Below are 23,546 nucleotides of genomic sequence, written 5' to 3' on the forward strand. Positions count from 1 at the left end.
TTCATACTAGTGGTTTCTAGACCAGGTTATATCTGGCTGTCTTCCACCATTCTGCTGAAGTTGTTAAGGTAAGCTGGGACCTAGCCTTTTTTCTTTTTTTAAAAAACTTGTTTATTTCAAAGGTGGAGTTAGAGAGGAAAGGAAAGACAGAGATCTTTCTTCCACTGGCTCACCCCCAAGATGATCGCAAAGACTAGTAAAGAACTTCCAGACGCCAGAAACTTCTTTCAGGTGTACCATGTGGGTGCATGGGCTCAAACACTTGGGTCATTTCAGCTGCTTTGCTAAGTGCAGTGACAGGAACTGGGTTGGGAAGTGGAACAGTGAGCAGTTGAACTGACATCCACATGGAATGCTAGCATCAAAGGCAGCACTTAACCGGCCACACCAGAACTCTAGGACCTGTGTCTTAGTTACCAAATCCAGTGTGTGTGTTTCAGTTCTTATCTTACAAGACTTAGCTGGTTTCAATAATCAAGATACCAAAAGGCAATGTAGGGCCTGGCACAGAAGCGTAGTGGTTCAAGTCCTTGTCTTGAACGCGCCAGGATCCCATATGCGTGCTGGTTCTAATCCCGTTGGCCCCACTTCCCATCTACCTCCCTGCTTGTGGCCTGGGAAAGCAGTTGAGGACAGACCAAAGCCTTGGGACTCTGCACCCATGTGGGAGACCTGGAAGAGGCTCCTGGCTTTGGATTGGCTCAGCTCCAACTGTTGCGGCCGCTTGAGGAATGGACTATCAGATGGAAGATCTTCCTCTTTGTCTCTCCTCCTCTATATATATCTGCCTTTCCAATAAAAATAAGTAAATGTTAAAAAAAAAAAGGAAAATGTAGTGCTTGGCAGAAAAATATCATTACTGTTTCACGTTCAGAGTAGTCTGTTATTTCTGATAGCGTTATTACTTTAATAACTTCCTTTGGGAAAACTTCAAGGCAAGTTGTTTATAAAGAATCATCCAATTCTGTAACACATATAGTCCCTGAGTATATTGTAGTACTTGTTCAAATTATAGACAGGCCGTATTAAGTGCAACCATCTGCAGAGCTAGAGATTATACATAATATGACAGATTGTCTAAGTAAGTAATATTTTGGCAAAATATATTCAAAGGGAGACGTTCCTAGTGAAGAACATGTTCTTTCTGATTATACTCAGTAAAAAGTTCTAGAAGATAGAGTCCACTATTACTTGTTAAACATTACATTTGTTTTGTTTAAATGGTAAAAATGCTGAACCGTAAAAATTCAAAATAACTCCTCCAGGAAATCCGCTGCTCTAACTGGTAATGGTTACTTCCAAAGGGACTTCTAGAACAATTTTTTTCCCATTATAATTTCCAGATGATAATATGCATTAAACAACCTGTTATATATGTATATATTTTTTTTATCTTAATAGAAACATCAAAATAAGCACAGCCATTTTGAACTCTTTTAAATGAAAACATAATTCTTTGTTGTGATTTGATGGTTTCCCAAAACATCATGTCACAAATCAATGATCAATGTACTTTGTTTTTCTCCATAACTATTATCACTTTCTAATACTGGTTGTGTATCCTTACCAAAATGGTTGGGACTGAAATTATTCTAGTTTTTTTGTTTATTAGATTTTTATATATTTGCATATACCTCTTAGGGCATATTGGTGATAGGAGTGTAGTGTTCAAAGGAAGAATCATTTCTGTTTCATGTACACTTTATTTACATGGCATGAAGCTAATTGTATGCATTTTTAATGCACCTATGTTTTGACTGTGGTCCCTCACTTGAGGTGTGAGGTAGAGATTTTTTTTTAAGGTTTATTTTATTTTTATTGAAACGTAGAGTTACAGAGAGAATGGGAGAGACACAGAGAGAGATCTTCTATCCATGATGGACTCCGCAGATGGCCACAATGGCCAGAGTTGAGCTGATACAAAGCTGATCGAAGTCTTCCACATAGATGCAGGGACCCAGATCACATACCCTGGTGCAGCTGCCCTACTATCTATGCTGGGAAACTGAGGCTACCATTGAGTCTCTCCTGCAGCCACTCCATTCCTACAGCTAAGCAGAGACCACAGGGAAGGACTTGGCATGCTTGGGCCCCTGCCTCCCATGTCTGGTCTTGAGATTCCTTAAATTTGTTTTTGTTCCAATCTTATGAATTACTCACATTTTGCTACTTTCTTCTTTCTGTAGCATGGCTCTTGTGCTTGGGTCAGGCTTGAATTCTTAAAACTACACATGACTGCTTTAGCTGTCCCCAAGGCAGAGCTAATGTGCCCTGGTGCCTCTTCCTCCACTCTGTAGCATGCAGTCCAAACAGGGCTTTCTGATCCTGTCCTGTCTCCATTGCACTCGTGCTTTCCCTTTCGCTTTTTACATCCCTGTTCTTGTGCTTCAAGTCATGAGTCACACACACTGTTCTCAGAAAATGTGTGTCTGTATCCTCACCTTCATCTGGATAACACACTTCTTTTTCCAGTCTCAGTTTAGAAATTAAATGTTCCCTGATCCTCCCTTCACATACACACCCAAATATGAGGAACATGTCCTCTGTTCTCCTAGAGCTCTTCATGTCCCCAGGTTTAGCACTTCTCCCACTGCACTATAATGGGTCACCTGCTAGCCTGTCTGCTCCCCTGCCAGGCTTGGGAACACGGCTCTGTCTGCCTCTGTTCCCGTCTGACAGCACAGGGCTCAGCATCTCCTGGGCATTCTGTCGAGATAACTTCCTCCAGTGTTAATATTTAAAGGCTTGTTGAATTAGGAGAGATCTGAAGAGAAAATAAAGGTGAAAATCAATGCTGTTCATTTTATTAGACAACAAGCATACAAGCTAAATGGGACATTACCAGGAAGTGCTTTAAGAAAACAAACTATATACACATGATAAACAGGGACAAGATAAAAAAAAATGGCTGGCCAAATGTAAATGATGATCATTAGCTTTTTTCCTCATGCTTTATTTATTTGATTCTTTGAAATAAACATTTTATGTTCTCATTGTGGTAAGAAAAGAAAGCTAACTGGTAGCTTAAAATTAAAGCATGCACAAAGCTTTGCGAATGGAAATTAGATCAAGTAGCTGCTGAGATAAAGTGCTCTGAGTTGAGTATTAGAGTGAGAGGGAAAAAAAAACACTTTCAGACAAGAAACTTACCAGTTTATCCAGTATATTAGGATAAATTTGAAATGGACCAAAGGATTATCTGTTTAATATAAAATCATTCAAGTGCTAGAAGAAAAAGACCAGCAAAGTAGGAATGAAGGAAAGTTTTTCTATTTTAATATTCAGAAGCAATAATGAAAGCATCATTGGTCTGATTACATTAATTGTTGGGAATTGTGCACATTGAAAGAAAGGATAATCATATGGGGCAGTGCCATGGCATAGCAAGCTAAGCCTCTGCCTGTGATGCCTGTGTCACACAGGGACACCCAGTTAGAGTCCTGGATGCTCCATGTCCAGTCCAGCTCTGGGAATGCAACTGAGTTGTTAATTAACATACAAACCTTATAGATGGGAGTTTGTGAACTTCTAACGAAATTATGTAAGCATTTACTGTTTTTTACCCAGCAGTCTTACTTCTTGATACTCCATTCCATATATGTAGCAAAAGTACAGAAAGGCTTGTTCACTCTGTTATTATTTAGAATGGTAAACTGAGGTGCATCTTCAAAAAGAAGTAAAGGGAGAAAAAAGAAAAGCAGTATCTTTGTTTATTACTAAGGAACCTCGAAGAAGATGCATTACATTTTTTTAAAATTAGATAAATATTTACCTGTATATTTTGATTTTGTGTACCTAAGAAACAAGATGACATAAACACTTTGGTCTACACTTTTAAAAGTGTACTCAGGAGGCCAGTGTTGTGATGTGTTGGATAAAGCAGCCTCCTGCAATGCTGGCATCCCATTTGGACAGCTGTTAGAGTCCCGGCTGCTCCACTTCCGATGCAGCTCCCTGCTAATGGCCTGGGAAGGCAGCAGAAGGCGGCCCAAGTGCTTGGGGCCCCTGCACCCAGGACTGTGAACCAGCAGCTGGAAGCATTGCCCCTCTCTCTCTTTCTCTTTTTCTCTATCCAACTGTGCCTTTCTAACTTTCTTTTAAAAATGCACTTAAACAATGAAGTCCAGCAAAACGGTTACTACTGTCTAAGGAAGGAGAACTGAAGAGTGGTTGAAGACTACTCAAAGGAAGCAAGGATAAAAGCTGGATTTCTTGGAATACACTTTATTATAGATTTCTGTTTGAACCATATAAATACAAGATCGTAACAAAGGAAGAAATTCCTAAACAAATGTAAATGTGTCATGACCACACAGAGACCTCTTTCATCTGACTTTCAGCTTACTCAGTTGACTATTTAACACAGCAATTTGTTTCTTTTATTCTTTTGAAGTTTACACAAAGGACATTATGAACTCATGGAGGATATCTCCCTTTATGTCACTCTACCTTTCAAATAAATAAAAACTTAAACAACTGTCTAATAAACAGCCATGAGTTCTTTTCAGTAATCATTATGTTAGTCTCAGACTATTGAATATATGATATGGGATAAAGGAAATGAGTAAATGTTGATAGCATGGTAAATTACCATGTTCAACTTGGGAGATCAAGTAGGTAAGATCAAAACTAAGGCCTGACTCAGTGGCTAACGTCCTTGCCTTGCTTGCTCCAGAATCCCATAGGGGCGCCTGTTTGTATCCCAGCAGCTCCACTTCCCTTCTAGCTTTGTGCTTGTGGCCTGGGAAAGCAGTAGGGGATGACCCCAAGCCTTGGGACCCTGCACCCACCTGGGAGACCCAGAAGAAGCTCCTGGCTGCTGGTTCAGCCAAGGCCGTTGCAGCCACCTGAGGAGTAAACCAGTGAACAGATCTTTCTCTCTGTCTCTCCTCTCTATGTACGATCTGACTTTCCAATAAAAATAAATAAATCTTTTTTTTTTAATGTTCTGGAGTTCCAAAAGCAAGTTTGCAGTTTCGTCTGTTGCTATGGGTGAGACCCGAATATCAGGATTTTTAAAAAAAACTCTCCAGTAGTTTCCATGTGTAGCCAGGTTGAAAAACACTGTTTTGGATCTAGCCAATAATTTAAGGAAATACAGGAATCAGAGGTGCAATCAACAGAATTCAGATTGTGGGAAACTCCACAGGATAAAATGGCCTGATTTCTTAAGGAGTTAAGAGGAATAAAATGAACAAAAAATAAACAAAGAGCATTACATCAAGTCAGGAATCTTCTGCACAGCACAGGAAGCACTCAGCAGGGAGGAACAACCTACTGAGCAGGGAAAATATCTAAAAACTATGCATCTGGTAGGGATTGGCATCTACAATATATAAAGGCTTTAATCTACTCAGTATTTAAAAATCCAAATAAAAATGCTTAAAAGATACTGAGCAGACATCTTTCTTTTTTTAATTTTTACTTTAAATTTTGCATTTTATGCTGCAATTCTGTATAGTCTGGGATTCCCATTCCCCCATTTCCACCCCACAACTGATTTTGCCCTTGTCGCAACAGTACATTCCTTCATAAGGAGTTACAATTCCATCAGACAGCAGCCATTTTTCAAAATAAGACCTGGAAATGACCAACAAGTTCATGAAGTAACCAGTGTTGAAATGCAAATCAAAATTACCAGTAAGAATAGTTCTATAACAACACGCACACCACCACCACCACCACCACATACACACCACACACACCACACACACACCACCACCACCACTCCCCCAACAACATTGTGGAGAAAGGAAAACAGTGGGTATCCTGTTGGTAGAAATGCAAATATGTGCAGCTGCTACAGGCAACAATATCGAGATACTTAAAAGCAATTAAACAGATTTGTATGGATGAAAACTTGTGGCAACATGGGTAGAACTGTAGGTCATTACGTTAAGTAGGCGACTACAGAAAGAGTACTGCATGGTCCCTCCCACAGAATCTAAAAACCTTCACCCCTTGTAGAAGCAGAGCAGAATGGTGGTTACCAGAGCCTGAGATGGAGGAAATCATAGGAGGAGACTAGTCAACAGATAAAAACTTGCAGTTAGATAGGAGTAAGTTACACCGCAGGGTGACTGCAGCAAACAGTTTCGCATGGTTGAATCTCCTGATGCGAAATGCTGCCCGACAGTAATTCAGGCTCTCTGTAAAATGGAATATTTGTAAACTTGCATACATAATAAACTCTCTGGAGGCTGAGACTCAAGTCTGAACATGAAATTAATTTAATGTTTAATTCATGACTTACAAATAGCACTGGGTTTTGGTCTGGCCTATCCAAGTTATGTTGTCATCTGAGGACTGAATCTGTTTCCATTTTTCTTTTCTGTCATCCTGATTTTCAGATAAAATAATCTTTTTTGAAATATCGCTGTCTCTAACACTATACATTGTTATGCATCAACCAAAAATAGAGAGACTATTTTCAAAAGAAATATGAAACAGGGAAATTGGGCCCGTGTAGTGGCCTAGTGGTAAAATCCTCTCTTTGCATGTGCTGGGATCCCATATGGGTACCAGTTCTTGTCCCAGTGGCTCTGTTTCCATTCCAGCTCCCTGTTGTGGCCTGGGAAAGCGGTCAAAGACAGCCCAAAGCCTTGGGACCCTGCACCAAATGGGGGACCCGGAAGCAACTCCTGGCTCCTGGCTTCGGATTGGCTCAGCTCTTGCAATTGTGGCCACTTAGGGAGTGAATCATCAGACGGATCTTTCTCTCTGTCTCTCTTCCTCTCTGTATATCTGCCTTTCCAATAAAAACAAGTAAATCTTTAAAAATTTTAAAAATTAAAAATAAGGAAACCATATTTACATTTTTGTTGTTTTTTTAGACTTATTTAGAGGCTAACATTGTGACATAGCAAATTAAGCCTCCACCTGTGATGCCATTATCCTATAGAAGTGTCATTTGATTCCTGTGTGTTCTACTTCCAATTCAGCCCCCTAGAAAAGCAGCAGAAGATGGCCCATATCCTTGAACCCCTAAAGCTCCATGAGAGTCTGAAGAAACTTCGGTCCCCTAGCTCTTTCAGGGCCCAGCCCTGGCCATTGCAGCCCTTAGAGGAGTGAGCCAGCAATTGGAAGAGCACCCCCTCTGTCTGTGTAACGCTGCCTTTCAAGTAAATAAAAAAGGAAATCTTAAAGAAAAAAAAAATTGTTCATTTGAAAGGTTGAATTGCAGAAAGAAAGCAAGAGACAGAGAAAGGCATTCTGTCCTCTGAATCGTTCTCCAAATGTGTGCAACGACTAGGGCTGGGACTGGCTGGAGCAGGGAGCCAGGAGCTCCGTCTGGTTCTCACCGCTGGGTGCTGGGGCCCGTGGACTTAGTTGTCTGCTACTTTCCCCGGAGAGCTGGATCAGAAGCAGTGCAGCTGGGACTCCGAGTGCTGTCCGTGTCTGATGCCTGCGTTGCTGACGCCAATTTCACTGTTGTCCCGTAACACTGGCACTTAGTATGTGGATGACTTATGAATACTAAGTAAAAACATTAAAAATTGAAACAAATATGGTTATTTTTCTGTGAGGCTTAGATATTGTAGTTATATATATATTTTTTTAAGAAAATAGTTCCAAGCAGGTGTATGTGCTTGATATTTATAGATGAGATCATACGTTCGTTGTTTACTCTGAAATAACCATTAGTGGTGAGCAGGATTGGGGAGAGAGAATATTTTAGAAAGGATTGCTGAAGCCAGTGTCATCTCAAGCTGACAGGGAACACACATGTTTGTCATATGCTTCTTTGTTTATTATCTGAAATCTACGTCTGTGGACTTGTGGTGCTGCGGATTCACATGCCACCCGTAAAGCTTACCTCCCATAGCAGAATGCGGCTTGGAGGGTGGGATGCTCCACTTCCAATCCAGCCGCATGCTGAGGTTCCTGAGAAAGGAGCAGAAGCTGGCCCGAGTGCTTCGGCACTTCAGCTCCCCCACGTGGGAGACCAGGATGGAGTTCCAGGCTATGGCAGGTGAGGAACTTGTGGGTTCTGCCCACACGGAGCTGAACCCTACTGGCAACCCCACAGGCTTGGAAGCAGACCCCTCACTTCTCAGCCTTTCCTTGGAGATCCCTCAGAAGCAGCACCTTGATTACACTCTTGTGAAAGAACCTGAGGTGGAGGACCCACGAGGCTGTGACCTGAATCTTGACCCACAGAAACTAGGAGATAATTATTGTTTAAATAACCAGCTCGCTTCATGGTATTTTGTTATATGGCAAATGATAATCAATGCACTGTGTAAGGTAACATATTTCCAAGACATTCCAAAAGGAATAAATTGCAGTCTTTCTGTATTTTCGTAGTTTGAGTAATTTAGGTAAGGTCTGATTGTTAGTAGCCAGACCAGTAAGGGGAAAGGAATAAGCTGAAAATTGGTAGCATTTTACTTAAAAAGGACGAACTTTAACCCAATTGTAAAGGTTGACTTTCAGGCCAAGATATCAAAAGAGAATGGCAGATCTATTAAAATACAGCCCCTGTTAGCAGATTTCTTATCTTTCTCCATTGCCATTTCTTCCTTCTGAATCACTTTTCTCTGATATCCGGGTAGCTTGTTTCATTCAGACGCCTCCCCTGAGTACAGGATGTAAAACAGCATTTGTCACTGTTTTCTAGTTGTGCCTCATGTTTCTTCCAAGCACTTACCAGTGCCTGAGATGAGATTGGTAGAGCAACATAGAGTGAGAAGCAGGGAAAAAGAGATCTTCAGGCCCCTGGTACAATGTGTGTGTATGAAGACCAAGGCAGGAATTGCGAACGCTTGTAGCTCTGGGATGATCAGACATCAGGGCTGTCTTCAGAAGCCTGTGCCTGCTTCATTCCACAATCAAAGATAGGCTCGTAGAATCTGGGAAAATTATGTGATTCTGATCCTAGACCCTTCTTCAGGTCATTGTACTCAGTAATTCAATACCTATTATCAGTTTAGGCGACGAAAATACGGAGATTAAAAAGTCAAATGATGCTCTCATTTAATGTCATTTCAAAAGAGAAGGGTAGTTAGCACAAGCAGTGTCAGAGTGTGCAGTTCTGGAAGGAAGGTAACATGAGGTGCTGGAGTAGAAGAGCTAGGGAGAGACAGGAGCACAGCGTACTTGGTCCTTCCCTCTCTGTGTGAGGCAGGCAGTTCGATCGGGCCTACAGGTGTTTATTGTTATGAGTGGAAGACAGGAGCGGGGGGAGTAACTCAAGGGTAGACTTTGTTCATCAAAGGTGGTTCTCGCCCTTTCCTGTTTGTTTCCTAATAAGAAAATGTAAATAAAATTACTTCTCAAAAATTACTTCTCAGTTATAAAACATTGCTGTGATAGTAATTATGCTGGTTAATGAGTTTCATCTGCATATTGGTGCCTGTTGTGCTCACTAGTGATTAATAAAAAAGAACAATAGCTTGCATCTGAATAGTAAGTTCCTATCTAAGTGGGACCCAATAACCTGCCGTTTTCTGTTTGATTTTTTGTTAGATGATTAAGATGTAAATAAATAACCAATAACTGTGTCAGTTCAATAATTGATTATGATCAAGTTGTATGGGATATATGAACACTGACAGGATATAGATGAGATTAAAGTAGTGCTTAACTTCAAAATATGAGCATGTATTTGTAAGTTTTAAATATCTTTATGATTAGCTGATCACATTTGCTGAGGTAAAATAGGTATAGTTTGATTATCTGAAAACTCAGCAGTTTCTTTTATAAGTAAGATGTCCATGAATATTAGTATATAGACTATTAAAAACAAAACTCAGATGCATGGTAGCCTAGTGGCTAAAGTTCTTGCCTTGCACACCCCTGGATCTCATATGGGCACCAGTTCTAATCCCAGTGGCCCGGCTTCCCATCCAGCTCCCTGCCTGTGGCCTGGGAAAGCAGCTGAGGACGACCCAAAGCCTTGGGACCCTGCACCTGTGGGAGACCTGGAAGAGGCTCCTGGCTTCTGAGTGGCACAGCTCAGGCTATTGCGGCCATCTGGGGAGTGAATCAGTGGACGGATCTCTGATCTTGCTCTCTCTGTATCTGATGTTCCAAAACAAAATACCATCAAGTATCATTTAAGAAATACTAGTTTTTGCTAATCTGGGTAAATTAGTAGATAGTAGTAGATAAACAAATGCACCTGGAAGAAAGCAGACATTGTCCTTACCTACATGAAGGGTTTTGTTTTTTTAAGATTTATTTGTTTTTATTGGAAATGCAGATTTACAGAGAGGAGGAGAGACAAGCCATCCACTGGTTCATTCCCTACATGGCCTCAATGGCTAGAGCTAAGCTGGAGCTTCTTCTGGGTCTCCCATGTGGATAGGGAGTCCCAAAGCTTTGGGCCATCCTTGACTGCTTTCCCAGGCCACAAGCAGGGAGCTGGATGAGAAGTGGAACAACTGGGATATGAACTGCCGACTGTATGATATCCTGGCGCAGGCAAGGCGAGGCAAGGACTTTAGCCACTAGGCTATTGTACTGGGCCCACTTGTATGAAGGTTATAGTCAAGAGAACTTACTGTAAACAGAGATTATTGTGAATTATGGTAAATGCAAGGACCACAAAGAGCAGATTGTTAGAGGAGTATAACCAATGGAATGTAACTTAGATTGGGGGATTTCAGGAACTGTGAAGGAGCCAAGATTTATCTTGCGTAGAAAGATTGCCTAGCCATGGTCTGCTAGTTGTCAGAAGGCCTAGAACTCCCGGATGAGACAGAAAGAACTTAATTGTACCTAGCATAGCAAGCAGCATGAGCATGCACATATTGCTTTGTTGATTCCCCACGTCATGTCCTGCCGTGAACAGACACTGTCCAGGCTCACGGGTGATGTGTGCACCCTGTCTGTACTGTAGGAGCCTTGAGCTTAAAGAAATACCAGTTTTGTGCTGAGCAATAGACATGTTGTGTTTGTCTGACAGAAGTGTCACCTTATCTCTCAAGGTTACCAGCCAGAAAGACAAAAGCAGCCTGGACTTAGAGCAATGGGCATGCTGTACCAGAGCAGCCAGGCACACCCGGGCCCTCATGATTGTGTCCTCCGAGGAAGGAGGGAGGCCCGAGAGCTCCTCGCTGTGCAAAACAGCAGTCAGCTGCACGCGTGTGTGCCCGCGAGGCCATCCTGACAAGGCCCACGGAGCCAGCCGTCACCTCAGAAAGTCTCTCTGGCCCCTGGGTCGCCGCTGAGTGAATGGAGGTCTCCTTTGGGTTACGTTGTGTCTCGTGGAATTCTGTACAGTATGTTGTACACATGTGTTATTTATGGAGTTTATTTCACACAGAATGATTTTCCGAGATGCATTCATGTTGTGACTTGTAGTACATGGTTTACTTATATTGTGATTTATTTACATACTCATCCCTTGATGAAAGTTGGATTGTTTCCAGATTTTTGCCACTGCAAATGAAAGTGCTTTGGATGTAACTAGTCTATCTGGATGTACTATTAATATGTACATTTTAAGGAAATGCCAAACTCTTGCAGAATGGTTAGTCAGGATTTTTTCTTTCTACTAGCTTTGTCTAAGAGTTCATTCTTCCATTCTCAACAGTGTTTCCTATGGTCACTGTTTTTTAATTTTTAGTCATTTGAGAGCCATTATCTGGTTGTCCCTCATTGCGGTTTCAATTTGTGTTTTCCTGCGATACAAATCTCACACTTGGAAATTTTCGTACAGAGCGGCTTATCTTTCCATCCTCCCAGCAGCATCTATTTGTTTTTAAATTATTTATGTCTCTGAAAGTCAGAGTTACGGAGAGAGAAAGAGACAAGATCTTTCATTCTGTGATGCAGTCCTCTGGCTGGGCCAGGAGGAATGCAGGAGCTCCGTTCATCTGGGCCTTCCTTATGGCGGAAGGGAACCAAGCAATCGAGTCATCCTCCACTGCTTTGCTAGGTGCACCAGCAGGGCCAGATCCAGAGAGAAGCAGCTGAGATTTGGATTAGCCACCATACGGGATGCTGGTGGTGGCAGGTGGCAGTTTAAGCACTATACCATAGTACTGGCCTCAAGCACTGTCTTTTAAAGAGCAGACATTTATAATTTAGTTGATGTCTAATTTTTTTGTGATTTTGTTTTGTTTTCTTCAATAGTTTTTGTTTTCTGTTGATGTCTGATTTGAGTATCATGCTTTGGGGATTCGTGTAGAATTGGTATAAATTATTCTATAGAATTTACAACTGATACTATCTGAACTTTCAGTTTTTTCTTCATGGAAGGATTAACTAAATAGTATAGTAGTTACGGGTTAGTCATTCTATGTGCTTCTTTGTGCCTGAGCTTGGGCAGTTTTGTTTTTCAAGGAGTGTATGTATTTCATAAATGTTTTCTAGTTTATTTGCATATAATATTTTACATTTCTTTTTTTAAGAATGATTTTTTATGTACTTATTTATTTGAAAGGTCTAGCTAGAAGGAGCGACAGAGAAATAAATCTTCCATTTACTGGTTCACTCCCCAAAGGGCCACAGTGACCGGAGCTGAGCTGGTCCAAAGCTGGGACCAGGAGCCGTTCTCCACTGCTTTCCCAGGTCATTAGCACACATCTGGATCAGAGGTGGAACAGCCAGGATTCGAACCAGCACCCGTATGGGATACTGGTGTCATGGGCAGAAGCTTAACCCAATTTGCCACTATACTGGCCCCTACATTTCTTGTACTAATTTTTAAAAAGCTCTATTTATTTGATGTAATTCCGTCTTGGTCTCTTACATGAGTGATAGGAACTCAAGTACTTGAGCCATCACCTGCCACCTCCTGCAGTGTGTATGAACAGGAACCTGGATCAGAAGGCCATGGCAGGAATTGACCCAGGCTCTGTGATGTAGGGTGCCACGATGCTCGACTCTTTTCTCTTTTGACCTATAGGTTAGTTGGAAGCATTTTTTTACAATTCCAAATATTTGAGGATTTTTCAGAAATCTTTTGATACTGATTTCTAATATAAAAAACGACTTTGATTAGTACAGTTAATAAATTGCTTTGTATGATTTGAAGCACTTTATTCCGATTGATTTTATGAAACTACATATTGTCAGTCTTGGAAACTATATATGTGCAATTGGAAAGATTGTGTTTTTGTTTAAGTATTTTCTTACTGTAGATTAAGTTGGTTAGATGTTAGGTTTAATTTTTTGTATCCTGAGTTTCTGTGTATTTGTGTATCAGTTATTGAGAGATGAGATCGTTGTAATTGTGGTTTTTCAAAATATGTGGTCCACATGCCATCTGTAGTAAATAGTTTAAAGAGCAAAATTATTGTTCCCAACATTTTTTAATAATAATTTCTTTTTACTGAAGAATGAGATATATAGAGAGGAGGAAAGACAGAGAGAAAAGTCTTCCATCCACTGGTTCTTTCCCCCAAGTGGCTGCAATGGCCAGAGCTGAGCTAATCCAAACCCAGGAGCTTCTTTTGGGTCTCCCACGCAGGTGCAGGGTCCCAAGGCTTTGGGCTGTCTTCTACTGTTTTGCAAGGCCACTAGCAGGGAGCTGGATGGGAAGTGGAGTAGTCAGGGCATGAACTGGCACCCTTTTGGGATCCTGGCACATGCAAGGCAAGGGCCTAGCCTCCAGGCTATCATGCCAGGCCTACTAACATTATTTTAAAAGGTCTCATTTGGAACAGGCGTTTAGCTTAATGCTTAAATGTCTGTACCCCACCGTGCAGTGCTGGATTGGATGCGTAGCTCCATCTCCTGATTCCGGTTTCCTGCCACTGCAAATGACCAGAAGCATCAGTGACTGCATGAATAACTGGGTTCCTTCCAGTCACTTGGGAGACATGGATTGATTCTCGCCTCCTAAAACAATTGCGGTCATTGTAGACTTTGTGAAGTACGCCCATTTGTGTGATCTCTCCGCATGTCATCTCTTGCATCTCAAATAAGTGATGACTATTAATAAATTTTAAAGGAATTAGTGGAAATACATCTTTGGTTTGTCATGTACTCTGGGATTTTTGGAACATTATGTTTAGATGCAAAAGAAACATTTATTTGCTTTCCACATATTAATCTTTGTCATTTCCCTAATCCATGTTATTGTTTCATTTTACAGCTTCTATGTTTTTGAAACAGTCATTTGAAGGAGAATACCCTAAATTATTGCGTCTTTATAATGACTTATGGAAGCGTCTTCAACAATACCATCAAAATATCCAAGGAAATTTTAGTGCAGGTGGAGCTGCAGATCTCTATGTTGATGTGCAACACATGGAAGATGATACACAAGACATCTTTATACCAAAAAGACCAGATTACGAGTACGTTTGTTTAACTTAAATCATTTGTTACGTGTTAAGAACGTTTGTCCTTAATTTTTATGTCCTTAATTTTTTTGTCCTTAATTTTCATTTAATTTTTATTGTATTGACATTAGTAATATGCTGAGCTTTTAAGCATTGTAAGACTTGAAGCTGAAGAAGAGTTAGCTGAATGCTCAAATTTTATTTATTTATTTATTTATTTATTTGAATGGAACAGGTCCAGAGAGAGAGAGAGAGGGCAATACATCCCGTCCACGGGCTCCCTCCTCAAATGGCTAAAGCTGCCAGGATTGGGCCAGGCTGCAACCAGGGGCTAATGGCTTCCTCCAGGTCTCCATGCGCATGACAGGGCCCCATAGACTTGGGCTGTCTTCCACTGCTTTCCCAGGGAACTAGCAGAGAGCTGCATGGAAATTGCAGCAGCTCAGAGGCACAAACCAGGATCCACATGGGATACCAGCGTCAAGGGCATTAGTTTAAGCTGTCAGGCCACAGCAGAGCCCAGAATATACTTAGGAAGGGAGTGAGTGTTACTGCTTTCTCCTCAGAATGAGACACTTCAAGCATTTTTCTGCAAATCCTGTTATTTTCTGACATTGCGGTTGTTGAAAATACATTTAGGTCCCTAGTAAAGAAAGGTATAAATTGTGTATTTCACAAATTACACTAGGAGAATGGAAAAATTTCAGAAGATGAAATAGAGCTGATGTTTCTAGTGTTTGATCATACCACAATGAGAGTCTATTCCAGAAGCTTAGATACTTCAGCCTCTCGGCCCTTATGTCAGCCCCATTGCACATTTTGATTGTTTAATTTAAAATTAGGCATGTGATCAGAAACTAGGAGGTGAATATATGTGGTCATTGTTTTTTACTGTTGTGACATTCCTATAGTTACATCAGATGGCTTCATTAGCTGCCATGAGTGTGACACTGGAAAAATATGGTTTGTTCAGACTATAGAAGAGGTGAACATTAAGCTGGCAAAGATTTGCAGTCAGTGGGGTAGGGGAAAACTGAGTACACTTAAAACCGCCTTGGCAAATGCCTAATACACCTAAAAAGTCTAGCAATGTAGCCATATTTAGGAAGCACACTGGAAACTGACATGGCATCTCAGTGGATTCAACCCAGCCCGTCTTTTCTCCAAAACTGAAGAAGTATTTCTGAATTTCTGTTGGCACACTAGATTGACTAGCTCTTGCACCTTTCTTCAAACACTGGAATCACATTTATTGGCTGGATTTATTGGATTTAAGGCTGACTCAAGTAATAACAGATTCTTATCACCTACCTGTAAGAAAAGTTGGTTCAAATTATGAGTGCTATTTAGACATCGTTTTTTCTATTTTCATATAATTATTACTGCAGTTAGAAGTTTTGGGGAGAAAAAAAGGAAACCATTGGGGGTCGACAGAATGGCTCAACTGGCTAATCCTCCAAGCGCCCATGTCGCATATGCGTGCTGGCAACAATCTCTATTTGAAAAGGAGAGCTAGAGAGGTGAAGCTCACATCATTGCTTTGCTCTCCTGATACCTGCAGGAGCTGGGTGTGGGCCAGCCCAAAGCCTGGAGCCAGGCTATCACTCCAGGTCTCCCATGTGAGTGACAGACTCTGTTACTAGGGTCATTCTGTTGCCGCCTAAGGTGTGCATTAGCAGGACACCAGAATCATGAGCAGAGATGGGACTTGAACCCAAGCACTCCGATATGGAATGTGTCCTTAATTAATATGTTGACTGCTTGCCCCTGTTTTTGTTTTTAAATCTATGTGTAAACATTACAATTGATATGGTAAGCAAATCTAGAACCAATTTATGTCCTGGAGCTATAATTTTTATTTTATGTGAGAGGTCTTCAAAAAGTTTCCAGGGGGTCTTATGTGATAACTTAGTGACTAAATCCTCCTCTTGCAAGCAGTGGAATCCCATATGGCACTGATTTGTGTTCCAGCTACTCCACTTCCCATCCAGCTCCCTGCTTGTGTCTGGGAAAGCAGTCGAGGATGACCCAAAGCCTTGGGACTCTGTACCTGTGTGGGAGACCTGGAATAAGCTCCTGGCTCCTGGTCAGATTGGCTCAGCTCTGACCGTCGAAACCGTTTGGGGAAAGAACCAGCAGAACGATGATCTTTCTCTCTGTGACTTCATCTCTTTATAAATCTGCCTTTCCAATTAAAATATATATATATATATTTTTTTTAAATCTCAGAAAATTTTTAACATGAAAGATCTATGCATAAGTCACAATTTTTATAGCAAAATTGACTTACTTCCTAATCTCATTTTTATGAACTTTGTGATGTACCTTCATATTTTCTGCCTAAGATTTTTCATCTAGGAGAAAATGCTTATTTGAATACCAGTGAGAGAGAGAGCAAATAGAGCAGTTATACTCCATTTTGCTGATCTCCTAAACTGCCCACAGCAGCCCGGTGCCAACATGATTAACCTGAAAATCAGTCTCGGTCTGCCACATGGGTAGCAAGAACCCACCCACTGAGCCATTACCTCTGTGTATGTCAAGGTCTGCATTATTAGAAGGCTGGAATCAGGAGCTAGAGCCAGGAATCAAACTCTGATATGGTACTATGGTACTGTGATGCGAAATCTGGCAGTCTCAACCAGCATCGTAACTGCTGGTGAGAGCATCTGTGCCTTCTAATTTCCTTTCAAATGAGTGTAAGTGTGTGCTGTTTGGGGCACCCACATCTTAAATCAAATTTCATGAGTTTGAGTACCAAGTCCACTTTGATACCATCTTCCTGCTAATGTGCACCCTGGGAGACAGCAAGTGATGGCTTAGGTGTTGGTTGGTTCCCTGATAACCAAGTGAGAGACCCAGATTGAGTTCTTAGCTCCATTTCAGGCTGGTCCAGCCCCACCTGTTGTCTGGGCTTTTGGAAAGTGAAGCAATGGATGTGAGACCTCTGTCTTAGAGTTTCCCATTTTGCGTGCGTGTGTGCATGTGCTCATGAATTGCTGTTTCTCAAATAAGCAGTTGCAATAAAAGAGGGTAGAATAAATATGAAATCGCATAGTGCTTTATGGGCCCTGGTAATGGGATCTGATTTTTTCTAATTTAGCTGGAAACTATTAACTTTAAACAGAGTAATGATGTGAACTGTAAATGGTTTTTCATTAGCAATCTGGCTTCTATGTAGATAACTAAGAGGGTGAAAAAAGAGGAAGAGGGATGGGAACTGCTTTGCCTGGACAGAGAGGTGATAATGGCTTGAGCTAGGGTGAGCAGATGTGACAGGAGTTGTTCAGGTTGATTCAGAATATGTTTTGAATCAGGATACATTCTAGGTGGCAAGCCAGCAAAACGTTCTGACAATGACTAAGCCGAAAGGTGGAAACCACCTAAATGTTGATGAGCTGACCAACATGCTGTATTTCTATACTGGAGTCTTGTAGAGCAGTGAGAAGAAAGGAAATACTTATTCATGCTGAGGCATTAATGACCCTTGCAAATGTCATGCTAAATGAAAGAAGCCAGTTATAGTAAGTATACTGTGATTCCATTTATGTGTAAGTCTAGAACAGTAAGATCTTCAGACACTTAAGTGGATTAGTGGTTGTTCCATGCTAGTGGGATTTTAACTAAAGGATGACAAGATTCCTTTTTAGGTGATTAAGAATGGTATTCTAAAATTCACTGTGATGATTATACATATCCATGAACATAACAAAAGCATTTCGTTATGTACTTCGGGTGGTTGGCTTGTAGATAAATTATACTAAAGCTGTTTTTTTTATAAATAGGGAATACAAAAGTAGATTAAATTCTGAGAAGTTTTAATATTAAAAAGTAGAGGGGAGTTGTTGATATGATCCAGTGTAGTAAGCCACTGCTTGAGACACCTGCCTGTTCAAGTGTTCGATTCTGCTTCCTGCTGATACTCCTGGGAAGGCAACAGGTACAGACCCAGGAGCCTGGGTTCCTGTCACCCACATGGGAGGCCCAGGTAGAGTTGCAAACCCCTGGCTTTGGCCGGATGCAGCCCAGCTGTTGCTGGTGTTGGGAGAGTGAGCCAGTATATTGAAGATCTCTCCATGTGTCTCTCCCTCTTTCTCTGTCACTGTACCTTTTCAAATAAATATCAACAAAAACAAATCTGATTTTTGAAAAAAGCTACTTGCTGTGCTAAGATAGTTTTTAAAATTTCATTACATATTTTAAAGTTGTTAATTTAAAATGCAGAGAGAATTCCTGTCCTCTGACTGACTCTCCAGATGCTCACACAGGCTGGGACTGGGCAGTCTGCAGTGGGGTCTGGTACACAAGCCAGGTCTGTAACATTAGGGTCAGAAATCCAGTTCCTTACGTCAGTCATCGTTGCCTCCCGGTGGCTGCATTGGCAGAGAATCTGGAGACAACACGAACATGGTTCCGAACTCACAGCTTTGGGCTGCAGGCATCTCAACAGATGACTTAGCCACTAGGCTAAATGTCACCCTGTTGCTGAAGTAATAAAAATTACAAACAAATAAAAAAATTTTTAAAAAATCACAAAGCACTGGTGAAGGGAAAAAGAATGAGTTGTCAAGTCGAGCCAAGTCATGGGCAGCGGCTTCAGGTTGATAGCGGAGAGGAAAATGGCCACATGAAGAAAATAATCTGCGGAGAGAACTTCAGGCCTTAATTTTGAGCTTCAGGTGTCTTGATGTTAAGGTCTGTATAAATGCTTAATAGACATAATTTATCTTTTTCTCTGTGATACTTATATCAACTAAGAACAAGGGCAAGATCCAGAGATAATCTAAATAGAGTTTTCTTAGTAAAACCTTTGAGAGGAAGGTGAATTAGACGAATCAGGATGCCGATGAGAGCACCTTGAAACAGGTGACGAGCCTGGAGCTGCAGGGCTGCGGGAGAGTGCGGGTGGGAAGGGTCTCTGGGCTGTCACCAGAAGACCTGAGCAAAGGCATTTGAAAGCCAAAGTGGCCACCCTCATGACTCCTTATGAAGGACCATTCTACTGTAATAATATGGGAAAAATCAGTCAGGGGACTGGGAATTTGGGGTAGGAGAATCCCAGACCCTATGGAATTATACCATAAAATTCAAAATTAATTCAAAAATTAAAAAGTCAATAAAAAAATAAAACCTGCCTCCCTTGTGGGTGAACAGAGCCCTGTCTGCTGGGCTTACCTGCTGCTTGTTGCTGTCATGTCTTCATTGTGTCCGTCTGTGCGGGGCATACACTGGCAGCTGGGTCCTGGCACGTGGCCCCTGGCTTTGCTCCTTTTCCTCATGGGAAGCGCTTTCCTGGGCAGTCCCCGTGACCTGCTCCCCTTTCCCTTCAGCTCTTCTCAGTACCCCTCCCCTTGCCTTGTTCAGTCTAAAATTGGCTATAAGAGTAAATTCTTCACCAGTGTCTTTCTTATATGCTTTATTTTTTTCTTAACAGTTACCACTATCATTTTCTACTTTTAACCCATTTGTTTTTTTGTGTGTGTGTGTGTTTTGTTGTTGTTGTTAGCATGAAGACAGGCTAACCACAAAGGACGTTTACCAAAACAGCACCTGTCAAATTATAATGATGTCTCTAGGGAACCAATCCATGTCCCAGCTGTTGCCTTTCAATCCAGTTCGCTGCTCAAGGCCAGTGGTCGGGCCCCTGCTGTCCTCGTAGGAGACCCAGATGAACCTCCTGAACTTGGCTTTGCCTAACCTTACCCTTGTGGCCTTGAGGGAGTGAACCAGTGGATGGAAGATCTTTGTTTCTCCTTCTCTCTGTGAATCTGCTTTTCCAGTAAAAGATAAATAAATCTTGGTGGGAAAAGAAAAGCTCCGTGAGGAGGTGATGGTAAGGTCACCGTGAATGCAGAGTTGGATAGCGCAGGTTTTAGAGAAGTTACTTCCTTTAGCATTGCATTCATCAAGGCCTCCCACAGCAGATACGAAGAACGTGAATTCTTCAGCTGAGGGAAGATCGGAGGAGCAGTATCCGAAAGGCACTTTTAAATAATTGGGGTGGCCTTCATGGGGGGGGTGCCTGAGGTAGATGTAGACACTGGTTTCTCCATGTTCCCACTGTGGCCTTTTCATCTTTGTCTGTCGTAGGAACTTGAAAGTTAACACTTTACCTGCCCATTTCTTCACTCTCAGTCTTGCTAACACTTAATAAAGTGCTTGCATACATGATATTCTCAGTAAATATCTGGTAAGTGAAGTAATATTCAGGAAGTAGTGCCAGATAAAGGTGGATTGAGATGTAGGACCCAAGAATGTTCTGTCCTCTAGGTCGTGTCAGTTGACCAGAGGGTGAGAAAAAGAGAAAGCCAGGCATCCTGTTCAGGAACAAGCAACTCCGAGATTCTCAGGATTAGCACTGAAAATTAAGGGGAGGATTGTTCCCCTTAAAAAAACAAACAGAAAAGGACACGATGGAAGAGCTGGCAGAAGCACTGTAAAGAAATGATGTGGGAGGATGAGTAATTAATCATCAGCATAAAAGCATGGCGAGAGAAGAGGAAGCAGATGGAATTCGTACTGATAGGCATTTGATAGCGATTGTCAAAGGAAAAATGTAAGATAGAAATTTGTGCTGAGAATACAGATTGTTGACTTTGGAACGGTAAGGCAGAAAGAGGGGTTTAATAGCTTCCATTCTATTTTGTGAAGAATATAATGAAACAGATTACCTTCACATTCCTGTGAAAAGTATTTCTGTGATCCTAAGGCTTCCCCAGGACCTTTTCCTTTTGCCTTCATTTGAATAGTGAAAACGACTGGCAGCTTCCATCTGCACACTGCCTGTCGGCCAGGGCGGGCGGGGAGATGGCAGCGGTGGAGGAGCTGGGGAGCGATGGATTGAGCCTCTGCAGGCCTGCGTGCCTCTTGCTGTGTCTCTTGCCTGTTAAGCAGAATTCAGCCTCATTTGGGATACATAGAATGGTCCAGTGTTATTCTCTTTTTTTTTTTTTGAAGATTTATTTATTTTTATTAGATATACAGAGAGGAAGGTCTTCCATCCGTTGATTCACTCCCCAAATGGCTGCAATGGCCAGAGCTGAGCCAGTCTGAAGCCAGGAGCCCATAGTCCTCTTCTAGGTCTCCCACGCAGGGTCCTGAGGCTTTGGGCCATCCTCTACTGCTTCTCCAGGTCACAAGCAGGGAGCTGGATGGGAAGTGGTGCTGCCGGGATTAGAACCAGCGCACATAAGGGATCCTAGTGCATGCAAGGTGAGGACCGCACCAGACCCTCCAGTGTTATTCTTTTGGTGTGTGAAGTGACAGACCATACAGTAGGTACTAATGCAAATTACATTTATGGGTGAAACTCATATGCTAACTGAAATAGTTATATATTTCTAAATATACTCAGTAATTTCTTTATTATAGAGTTCTGACAGATCTATTTTAAAAGCTATTTATAGTCTGCTACAGTAGCATTCAATGTTGTATAATTTACCCAAAATTTTTTTATTCCCACAGTCCAGAAAAAGCTTTAAAAGACTCACTGCAACCCTATGAAGCTGCTTACCTGTCCAAGTCCTTGTCTCGACTCTTTGACCCCATCAACTTGGTCTTCCCCCCCGGTGGGCGTAATCCTCCTTCCTCCGATGAAATTGATGGCATCATTAAGACGATAGCAAGGTGAGTGTGTTTTATCCAATCCCATGCCATGCAATGTTTGCCACTGAGGTAGCAGTTCACATTTCATCTTTCTGGAATTATTGGAATAATTAGTTAGGCTTGCAGTTCAGCCAATTTTTTAGTGAATGAGTGCACACATAATAAGCATTTGATATTTCAGTTAATAAGGCTATTTACATGTAGGCTTAAAGGAACCTAATACTCTGTATCATGTCAAAGAAAGTACACCTAGCTTTTCCTTATATTTCATAGGCAAGTGTGTTTAAAAATAATTTTACATAATGAGAAAGTAAAAACATAGATGATAGTATTTTTTTCTCCTAAATCCAGAAAGCGGCTTGTGGTAGACACAGTATAATATTCCTGGACAAGCCTGCTCAGGTTTTCTGTTTGGAGCTTTCTGAGTGAGTGTGTGAAAACTCTTAGAAGGGGAAGCAGTCCTGGTAAAGGCACCGGTGAATGTTGGCACAGTGCAGCTGCACTGTTGCCTTCAAATGTGAGTGTTTGAAAGTTACCCAAGTAGCCAGGCATGATAGCCTGGTGGCTAAAATCCTTGCCTTGTATGTTCTGGGATCACTTATGGGCACTGGCACTAATCCCAGTGGCTCCACTTCCCATCCAGCTCCCTTTTTGTGACCTGGGAAAGCAGTTGAGCATGATTCAAAGCCTAGGGATCCTGCACCTGGGTGGGAGACTTGGAAGAATCTGGCTCCTGGCTTTGGATTGGCTCAGCTCCATCCATTGCGGCCACTTGGGGAGTGAAGATATTCTTCTCTGTTTCTCCTCCTCTCTGTATAAATGACTTGCCAATAAAAATTAAAATGAAATTTTAAAATTAAAATAAAATTAAATTAATCTTTAAAAGAAAAAGTTACCCAGATGAGTTTCCAGTTGAGACTATCTCAATTCCTGTTACAGCCAACAAGATGTCAAAATAGTAGGTCTGTACATTGGAAAGTAATTTGGAAAGTAAAAATGGTGTCAGGCTAGTATAGGGCCAAGATGCACAGCTGTGAGTTCTCCTTGATGGCAGATCAGCAAATAGATGGTTTCTCTAATGCCTGGAAAGACTGAAAGACACTGATCCTGCGTATGTTTATTGTCTGCGAACATTCCTAGATGGCTGTCTGGCATATTGCGCTTTGTTATGTATTTATCCTGATTTTATAAAATCTTGACTCTAGACTGTTGTTTCTGTAACCTTACCTGATAAAAATACACAAAAAAACCAGAACACGCTCCTAGCTTGGCCTTGATGTCTTGGCATGTTTGTGTAAATATTAAAGTCGCATCTCCCATCTCTGTCTCTGGCTTGACAGTGCTGTCATCAACTGCAGTCCCAAGTTTGAAGAAACATCCCTTTGCTTGTATCGATAAAGTTTAGGAGTGGACCTTAAGGAAATCATGTGTTAACATTATAGAGAAAAGAACATTTTTATAACACATGTTATGCACTGGTATTGTTTTATACTTTTCTACTTTCTTTTTTTAAAAAAATCTAGTTTTATTTCACTACTCAAGACAACACCAACTATTCCTATTTTCTACCTATATATGGAAATTCATATAATTTTTAATTCCTAGTGGCCTTTGTAGGGTTTTTGTAAGACACCATGTTTTTGAAGCTCAAGTGTTAAAATCAAAAATATGAATAACACAGAAATACTTTAAGAATCCAAAGTT

The 23,546-nt window shown here is 41.3% G+C and overlaps 1 protein-coding gene across 9 annotated transcripts in view; it reads left to right on the forward strand.

Annotated features, from left to right (window-relative positions):
* Positions 1–23,546, forward strand: part of COG5 (component of oligomeric golgi complex 5) — a 215,546-nt gene that overhangs the window by 147,556 nt on the left and 44,444 nt on the right. For 8 of the 9 annotated variants that reach the window (XM_041002473.1, XM_041002465.1, XM_041002469.1 and 5 more), the window contains 2 exons: positions 14,048–14,252; positions 21,702–21,863. In XM_041002473.1, coding sequence (XP_040858407.1) covers positions 14,048–14,252; positions 21,702–21,863 — 367 coding nt within the window. The remainder of the gene's footprint in view (positions 1–14,047; positions 14,253–21,701; positions 21,864–23,546) is intronic. The other variant, XM_041002467.1, reaches the window with a different exon arrangement.

The sequence above is a fragment of the Ochotona curzoniae genome, unplaced genomic scaffold (assembly GCF_017591425.1).
Source record: "Ochotona curzoniae isolate NIBS_2020 unplaced genomic scaffold, NIBS_Ocur_1.0 scaffold_2476, whole genome shotgun sequence".
In the NCBI taxonomy this organism is placed as follows: Eukaryota; Metazoa; Chordata; class Mammalia; order Lagomorpha; family Ochotonidae; genus Ochotona; species Ochotona curzoniae.